The 9,832-nt window shown below is 39.2% G+C and overlaps 1 protein-coding gene across 2 annotated transcripts in view; it reads right to left on the bottom strand.

Moving 5' to 3' along the window:
• Nucleotides 1-320: 320 nt before the first annotated feature.
• Nucleotides 321-9,832, bottom strand: part of VTE1 (tocopherol cyclase, chloroplast / vitamin E deficient 1 (VTE1) / sucrose export defective 1 (SXD1)) — a 33,979-nt gene continuing 24,467 nt past the window's right edge. Inside the window, exons 8-10 of one of the 2 annotated variants that reach the window (XM_010255747.3) lie at nucleotides 2,749-2,865; nucleotides 1,170-1,319; nucleotides 321-673 (exon numbers count right to left, since the gene is read on the bottom strand). In XM_010255747.3, the coding sequence (XP_010254049.1) occupies nucleotides 497-673; nucleotides 1,170-1,319; nucleotides 2,749-2,865 (444 nt within the window). In that variant the 3' untranslated portion in view covers nucleotides 321-496. The remainder of the gene's footprint in view (nucleotides 674-1,169; nucleotides 1,320-2,748; nucleotides 2,866-9,832) is intronic. The other variant, XM_010255748.3, reaches the window with a different exon arrangement.

Below are 9,832 nucleotides of genomic sequence, written 5' to 3'. Positions count from 1 at the left end.
CCTGATCCATTTATAATGGACTCACATTGGATTGAATTGGATTGAACCAAATCCAGTTCAACTGACACCCCTACTTGGACCCGCCCAAGTATCAGACATAAGCACGAGATCATATATAGCCACGATTTAGATTAATACATCTGCAGCCATCTCAGTGCCCAATTAGAAGCAACTAGCCGAGTCCACTACGATTGATACCTAAACAACTGAGAACCGATCATACAAGTGGTAATTTGGTAACTAATCAGCTGGTATTCATCAAAATATACACCCGGGAGGGGTTCTGGCATCATAGATTTGCCTACCACGACATCCAATAATAATAAAGAACAAATAAAAGAAAGGATCAATTTCCGTCTTAAAGTAAAATCAGTTGGTACTTTTTAAGTTACAAGATCCAGACTGAAATACTACACCATACTTGGGCTTCTTTTAAACTCCTAATGGTTTTACAATAAATTCCCTCCAACACTAGGAGTAGACATCAATTAATTGTCTAAAGACCAGGGGGTCTAATAATTGGAACAAAACCAAGAATACCCTCGACATCAACTGGCACTCTGAGAGCTTGGCTCAGAATCTCTGGAGTAGATGTCTTACCTTTCCACGTGTTGAACCATGGTCCTCCACCAACTTCAAGTGCTGCCATATTGCTTGTAACATCCAGAATAATCTGTCAAGGAAGCAGGATAAAAGTGTAAAGATGCATTCAAATAAACGCCAAGCAATAGCTTGGAGGGGTTTAGAGATAAATCTAATAATAACAAGTATTAAATCCTAATGAGTCAACGATAGGGCCACTGCTTGCTGCAATGGTAAAACCTCAGGCTGACAAGCATGAACACGGGTTTGAGCCTGAGAATGGCCACTTCATATAAAAATGCCAAAGGTAAGATCAGTATCCACTCTACCCCTCCCAAGACCCTGGATAGCCAGCACCAACAAAAAAAAAGAGGTTTGGAAATCCCTGAACTTACAGAACTTGGCGTATCTGTGTATGTAAAGCCATAAAGTTACCATACCATATAATCCCTTAAGACTCACTTAAGATTAGCATGTTATTTTGTTCAACATGCATTCATGTCTTCGACTATAAACCAACCACATTATAGTGAAAGAGTGACTTTAATTTATGAAATGAATGTTTAAGCACAAGGAATGGAATAGACCTTGCCCTCACTGCCATCATGTCTTTTTTCAGACATCCGTAATCTCAAGTCACCAAAACAAGTATCTTTACATGCTGGAGCAAGACCAGCTTCTTTTGTAGGAGCACGCAATGTAGTACCTGGATCTTTTGTAGTTGCTTCTAACTCAACCTGTCAAGCAAAAGCAATTCCCTTAATTTATAATTAAAGCTTCAAAATATATACCATAAATTTATTGTAAATGGATATTAGTAATAAAAACTTTGTTGTAGTTACTACTTTTATCTATTTACAAATTAATGTTGATGATCAGTTTGTAATTTGTATGTTCCTTTCTTTCATATAGACTACTCTTCAAATCGAGCAAATATTTTTTATTGTAACATGGTTTCCTGGCCATGCCTTTTATTTGATCAGAGATTCATGGGATGGAAAAGATGTTTTCTTTCCTTTGGTGGGTGTATTACCCTTACTGAAAGCACTCTAGCAAGCCTTCCAGTTCACTTTTGCCCCATGTTGAAGGTGCAGAATTCTAGAGGTCATAGAAAATATTTGTCATCACAAATACTTTCACAAAGTCACCCATGTTCATGCTGTTGCTTTAAATATTTGTGATGGAAAATGATTGGTTGGTGGCATATAAAATAAAACAGGAAATAGAGGAATTTTTTAAGTTTTATTTCAGTAGTGTACTGCTGGTACTTTCCACAAAGGGCATACTTAGTAGTTATGGTTGCACTCTTTCTTAGGAAAACAAAGGCTATAATTCCCTATCTAAGCCTATCCAGGCTAACCTTGTTGTGTTTGCAAAACAATGATTGTAAACTAAATGATCAATACCATTCTTTCATGGCACACTTAATCTAATAATAACTTATTTACAAGATTGCATCAATATCTTAAACACCTCCTAGGCACTGACGAGTCATCGCATTGACTACACACCAAAACAACAATCTATCACTTCATCGCATTGGTAACACCAGTCCTAGTCTTCACAAGGACTCTTTGCAAGTTGGTAGCATCATTGAGGAATTCTTTTTGGCCCAATAGTGATAATGATAACATGGAATCCTATAGGAAAGTTATCAGTTATGTATTTCTATATTTCCCTTGGTAAGGTCTTGGGGAGGTTGGCATGATTTGCACCAGGGAGCCTAAATCCCTCCTACGGTAGAGACTTCTATGTCATTGGTTTTCTTGGATAAGCTGCTTATGGTTGATCACCTTAATCACATGGATCAGCAGGTTCTGATAGATGAACAATGTGCAAAGAGGAAGAGGAATCAATTAATCACTTGTTTCTAGCCTTCTATGTGCCCCAATGGTTCCTTTTTCTTCTCTCTTTGATGTGGCTTGCTTGAGTTCACAATCATTAGAGTTGCTAGCACACGGTTCTAGGAGTTCTACCCCTTGTATGAGTGTGAAAGGGAGGTATGTCATACAGGACCTCAGGTGGCTTTTGTGCTTCAATAAAATCTTTTTGAGGATTGCAAATTGTGATGATCAAGGGAAGAGGCAGAAGAAAAAGAAAATTGTCACTTAATATCAGCTGCACCTGCATGCATGGAAACAAAACAAAATTAACAAATAAAATCACCTTATGTGTTTCATTCTCTGCAGACATCTGCCAATAACCCCATGGAGCAATTTCCCAATTAACGACACCATTCCATGGAACAAACTCATAGAACTTTCCACTGTAGTGAATTCCAACCTACATGGATAAGCATAATAGCATACATCCATCATATCCATGGGAACATTAAATCAACCAACATCTTCAGAAACATTTCAATTACAGAAAAATGGAAATACGAAAGGTGGCTTTTTTATTAAGAGATTTTTAAAATGTTAACCCACTACCAACCTTCTAAATTAATGAGCAGATTCACGTACTATGATACATTATAATCATGAGAAGTTTTCAGCCATAAAATTCTTCAACCCTACCAGAAAACAACCTTCAATTTGAAATCATTTTATCAAATAGGAGATTCCAATCTCCTGACACATAGGGACTTTAAGACTACCCAATGCTGGAAGAAATGAAAGTATACAAAAACAACCATAAGAGAAGCAAAATTACTTTTTTTAAAATTATAAATTTATAACCACATATTTTAATTTGCACCGTCTCCCCACTAGCAGTCACAGAGAGGAACGAACACAGATGGACATGACGATTATTATAGAAAAGCTATCATGTAAAGGCCATTACACAACATAGGTCCCATCTATCAGGGGTTAGGAGGGGTAGACTAGATATGGTCCGGCCTTTTGGCATTTTTTTGCACATAGTGGCGGCTCTCAGACTTGAACCTGTGCTTCACACTTGCCAGCCCTAGATATGGCCATTACACCAAGAAATGGCCCCTACAAATCCCTCTACAATGCAACTAAATTGCAGTTAAATAACCAGGTTTTTGCAGAATGGAAAGAATGAGATATTCTTCCTCTTTGTATCTAGAAATAGGTGCGGATAAAAGGACAATAGTGGAGAGGTAGAGCTTTTATTTTGCTAAAAAGCAGTATCTACATGGTATCCCTTAGCTAACCTAGCATACCAAGGCCTTGTTCATGTTATTGGTATGTTATTGTTAGGACAGATGAACCTCTTTATTACCTTGATATTCTTTTCATTTATGGTCTGGGAGTCAGAGTTCTGTTTAGTCCATCTGAGTCCTTTCGTTAAAGATCAGTCAATGGTCTAGCAAATCCTTTAGCTAGACAGGATGTAAATAGTAGTCAATTCTATTGAGGGATCACAAACCGGGAGATATAATAGAAATATGAAAATGAAATAGAGGCGTGCAAATCATAATCAATACCTTTCAGGGTTTTCTACACAAGCCCCTACTGCTATATTAGTCTTTCTCTCATAATTATTAAATATGGAAATTACCAATAAAAAATTCATGATAGGTATTCAATACATGATTGGAAATGGTTCACAGATGTGGTTTTGGATGGATCCATGGCCTGGTGGCAGCTAACAATAAAAATGCATGGAAGCATCAAGGAGAAGCTGTGTCCAACCCAATGTTTTAAAAACCAACCCATAGGCTGAACTGTTTTTCCCTCCGAGCCACGACTAAGCAGTTCAACCGTCCAGGTCGGATGGGTCAGACCATGACACATCATCATGTACACACACATATGTGTATTACAGAATAATTAATATATAATGGCATTCTAAATGTAGTGTGCGCATGTGTGTGTGTGTGTATATATATCTTATTTTAGGTCTAATCTATATTTTTTATTTCAGTTTTGCTTTTTATAAACAAAAAAGCTAAAATTTGAAATTTGGGGCCAAAAAAGGCATTTTTTTGGAAAAAAAAAAATAGTAGGGCAAAGCACCTTGGGATGCATAGATTGTGATAAGTTGCCAAAAAAAACAAAGATACCACATCCGACAACCGAACGCAAAATTATGGTCTTTGGAAGTTCTCAATACATTGTAATTTGTAACCCATGACCTAGTGACCAGGTCAAGCGGGTCAATAGTTCAACCACCTGGGTCAATGGGTCTCTGACCATGTGAACAGTTTTTTTTTTTTTTTGAAAAATAGTGGGTTTTAGGAAAACTGCAACTGGAAATAGGGCCAGGTGATGGTCAGAACGGTTCAGCTGTCTAGGTCAATGGCAAGTTAAAAACATTTGTCCAAACCAAGCAGACAGGAGAGTTTTGATATGAGACATGACATGTCAGGATCATTGACCCAATCCTTTTTCAAACAGCTTGATCATGGTGAACCATGCAGATTCCTAGATCCAAGTATGAATTCTGTATGTTCTCTCCAACACAGTGTTTTTGATGTCGACATTAATCTAGGAAAATGCCCAACCAAGGAAAGCTCAAGTAGGAGAGTAATGATAATGGACTCAAAGCAATGTGTTCTATGCCTGGGCATGTATGGAGTCAGCAAATAATTTCATCTTTTGCAATCTGTCCAATCATTAGTGAGCAAAGTACCTTGGAAAAGGAATTTTTTGATCGGTCAGAGTGAAAGGATTTTTCCCAGCTACAACTGAGGCTTTTTTCCATAGTTGGCATCTTAAAGGGTTTAGTAAGATAGGAAAATTCATATTGAACATGATTCCTTCTGTGGTCTTTCGGACCATTCGGGGGTGTTTGAGAAATAAGAACTGGTGCAATTGATGTAATAGAAAAGGCAGCAATGGCACTCTTATGATCTTGGCTTTTAGTTAATCAAATATTTAGAGGGATGCCCTATGACTCATTTTTTGACAAAGATAATCTGTTCATGAATTGTAATTCCAGATATATAATGTTTATTAATCTTGTACATTCTCATTGTATGATACCTTGGTGTACACGGGTGCTGATCTTTCTCTAATCACTTTTTCCATATTATAATGAAATATAATACCTTACTTCTTTCAAAGAAAAAGGAAAGGGAAAACATTGTGCATTTTTATCCTGAAAATGGGGTTGTTGCTAACTTCCTCTTTAGTGCAGGAATGTTAGCATCATAGTTGTCAAGGCATCACCTAAGTGTGGCTAGGCACCCACCTAGATGACAAAAATGACAAGGTGGGTGTGTTGTTATAATATCATTCATAACACATTCTATTATATGCTATATACAGAATACTTTCTATCTTAATTTTTTTTTTTTTGATGAATGATAATAAATTTATTAATTCATAAGCAGATTTAGAGTGAATTCATACAACATCCCAGGGAGAGGCGCGAGCTGCAGCCCCTCCTTGAATCTTACAAGTAAACTAGGAAAGAAAAGCAAGAATCACAACTGAGCCCAAAACAATTCTTCCCTATTTACCCCTTGCTAGGCTAACACATCTGACAAAGTATTTACTGATCTCCCCACCCACTGTACAGTGACCAACATATTCCTTGTCAACCAACTAAATTTCTTCATTTCATTCTTGTAACGCCACATAGCCTCTTCAGGATTTTTCAACCAACCCACCACCACTTTGGAATCCCCCTCGATTGTTAGGTATTGTACCCCCAGCTGGTTTGCAAATTGCACCCCTTGTACAACAGCTATAGTTCTGCCCTGATGGAGTCCCCAATTCCTAAGGAACCTAAGTAGAGCAATAAAATCTCTCCCTTCTCATTTCTCAAAGCACCCCCCATTCCGGATAATCCTGGATTACCCATGCTACTTCCATCAAAGTTCAACTTCAATGAGCCTTCAAATGGAGGAGACCAGCTTGTCATTGATTTGTCCTTTAGGGATGAACACCTCGCTACTGCTGACCAATTTCTCCAAAGGTCATTAAAGGAGAATTGATAAAAGATTTCCAAGGTCTTCAGCCAAGGTATTGTCCTATTCAGTACACAGTCTTTCAACTCCTGACTGCTCCTTTCCTTTTCTTGAAAAATTCTAGCATTCCTTTCTTCCCAAAGAGTCCAAATCAAGGCAGCACGAGCACATCCCCACATAATTCTCCCTATTTTTGTAGGCCAATAAAAGGTAGAATGGTTGAAGAGCATGTGAACTTCTGCCGGTAGACTCCAACTACTCCCAAACAACGAAAGTAGCCAAGCCCAAAGGTCTGCAAAAAAAGGGACAAGATATTAATAGGTGGTAACAATCCTCACTGTGAGCTCTACGGAGGATACACCAATTAGGAGAAATACAAAGAAAAGGTCTTCTCTTTTGTAGGTTATCTAGAGTGTTTACTTTCCTATGGAATACTTTCCAACAAAACACCATAATTTTTGGGGGAACTGACCTGCACCAAATTTCTTTTGACGGAAAGGATTGGTGAGTAGAAAGTTGAGAGATGGGCCTGAAGAAAGAAGCACAAGTGAAGGTTCCATTGGGTCTAGGAGTCCATACCCTCTTATCTGGCTTGGAGGGATCCAAACAAACCTGATTAAGACAACCAAGCAAGACAGAAAGATATTCAATTTCATCATCCCTAAGTCCTCTACGAAACCCAAAATCCCAAGTAAGATCTAAGAGTGTTCCCAAAGGTGAGACAAATTTTGGGACCACCTCTTCTTTGAACAAAGAAACAGAAAATAGTAAAGGGAACAGATCCTTTAAAGGTGTGTCTCCTACCCAAATATCCTCCCAAAAATGAACAACGTTGCCAGAACAAACTTCATACCTGATAAAATTGAGGAATTGAGGAAGGGTGTTGTGAATGGCCTTCCAAGGTGCTGCTAGGTTAGCCTTCCTTGATACACCAGCATCCCATCCATTCTCTAACCTCCCATGAATGCTTCCCACCACCTCATGCCACAATCTCTCTCTTTCCAATGGACATTGCCACAACCATTTCCCCAACAGAGCTTGATTTTTTCCAGTTACCCTCCCAAGTCCCAACCCCCCCTCTTCTTTACTTTTGCACACAATTTCCCAATAAACCAAGTGATCTTTTTTTTTTCTCCCGACTCCCATAAGAAATCTCTCATCAACTTCTCCAGTTTCCTAGCTTCCCTAATTGGTATCCCAAGTACAGACAAAAAATAGGTAGGTAAGTTAGCCAAGGTAGCTCTTATTAGGGTAATTCTCCCTCCTAAAGAGACAATTCCTCTTCCATGAGGCTAATCTCTTCTCAAACTTTTCTATCACTAGGGTCCAAAATCTACTCTCCCTAGGATTTGCCCCTAAAAGAAGCCCTAAGTAAGACATAGGCCAAGCAGAGGTGGAACACTCAAGACACTCCGCAATAGCCTCAACCTCCCCTACCTCCAAATTTATACCCGCTATGCAGCTCTTTTCCAAATTTATTCTCAAATTAGAAATACTTTCAAATCCTTTGATTAGCTCCTTTAGGTTTGCTACCTTTTCGCTAAAACCTCCTTCACAAAAGATCATTAGGTCATCTGCAAACTGAAAAGTGGGTGACGGGGACTTGGTGTCTCCCTATTCTCCAACCCCTAATGGCATCTTCACTGTCATCCTTAGTAATGATCCTACTAATCACATCAGCTATTACACACACCACCACACCTTCTTCGACAAAGAAATCATTGGAGTTGGATGTTGGATTCCATTTAAAGACTGTGACTGATCCGAAATCAGCCTGAATATTGATAGCTGATATTGTTAGACAGTTTTGTATGCCCTTAGCTTCAATCATTTTGATGTACTTTTGTTATTTAGTGGAAATAAATAAAGTGCATGTTTGATTCATGTTGTTTGGTTTAATTCTGTGTAAAACCCTAAAACTGGACATTTTTAGAGACTCATGTTAGTTTTAAATGTTCACAGCCGTTGGATAAGTCTGGGGAGATTTATCCTGCCAAGGCTGATACTGGTGTGCCACCAAGTGTTGGGATGGCCTGTCTCAGCCATCAGGGTAAGACCCGAGGCACATACAGCATGGGATTACTTGAATCCTTGAACCGGACCAGATTTCCAGTCTTGCCCTGGACCTTGGAGATAGATGGGCAAAACTGGAAAGTTACACCTGACCCCTAGACTCGATTATGACACTTCACTAGGTGCTGGATCAGGCTGCCTTTGATATGCCAATCAGTGAGATCCTTAGTGGGGATCAAAACCTGGGTATGTTGGGGCAGTTTGAGAATTCATCTGAGTGGGTGGTCATAGTGACAGAATCGGCCACTTTGTCGGACAAAGGGTAATGATCGGGAATGCACTCTCTCTGATGGAAACCAAACTGCCGGCAGTTGATTTCAATCGTTGGAATTTTGTTTTTGCAAAATTAATATATTTACATATATATGTACGGTTTCAAAATGTTTGCAAATGGTTTTAATTCCCGGGATCCATGTGAGAGGAGAGTGCGGCACTGTTCCTTGCAGCCGAGGGAGAGGTCCTCTCTTGTCGGGCAGTGCTTGATCATTAAGGGCTGAGAGGTTAAGTGTAAGACCATTTAGGATAATACCTGATGGGCTAATCTTGCACCTGCCCACAGTCCCTGGGTTTTTATAAGATGGCTTGGCCCAGGGACCACTTAATGTAAGTGTTGGGCCCATAGGGTTCATACGATGGACTCAAGGGGTTCATTGAGATTTTCAGTGAATTTGGTTGGGCCTTGTATTAAAGGCTGGGCCGAACCCATGTGGCTGGTGTGTAGATCAATGCTTGGGTCCCACGCCATACAAAGAAGCCCAACTGGGCAGAAGATTGGAAACTAATTAAACACTGAATACTTAATGGGCCAAAAGCCCATTTCGAAGTGGGCTGATATGATCACCCATCAATGGGGCGAATTTGAGATTGAAGTTAGCAAAAAGGATTGGGCTCTTAGCCTTATCCACTCTTAGAGACCAAATTCAAATCAGATTTGAATCTGGTAACCTCCTGATAAGATCAGGAGTAAGCTAACTCTATCTGGGAAAGGGATTAAGATTATCCCCTATCCAAATACTGATTTGGATTGGGATAACTCCTAATTAGGAGATTTCTTAATCAAGAAGAAAAGAGAGGAGATTTTCGAATGAACCAAGAGAGGGAAATCAGATTTCGATCCAAGAGGTTCTGGTAAGCAAGAAAGGTTCCTGCGAATTGAGATTAGATCTCATTCTCTCCAGAAAAGAAAACAGTTCAGCCTTTTCGTTTCTGGAAAATCTCCTCCTGCCGCCGCCATCTGCATTGTTGCAAGATTCGATCTTTGCAGAAAAGAAAGTCAAGAAACCAGTTCTTGACATCAGTCTTGCAAGAAAGACTGAAAGAATTCAGTGTTTAGTACATCCAGGGGATTCT

This window comes from Nelumbo nucifera, chromosome 2 (genome assembly GCF_055504915.1).
Source record: "Nelumbo nucifera cultivar China Antique chromosome 2, China Antique-T2T, whole genome shotgun sequence".
Classification (NCBI taxonomy): domain Eukaryota; kingdom Viridiplantae; phylum Streptophyta; class Magnoliopsida; order Proteales; family Nelumbonaceae; genus Nelumbo; species Nelumbo nucifera.
This window is presented reverse-complemented; position numbering and strand designations above follow the sequence as displayed.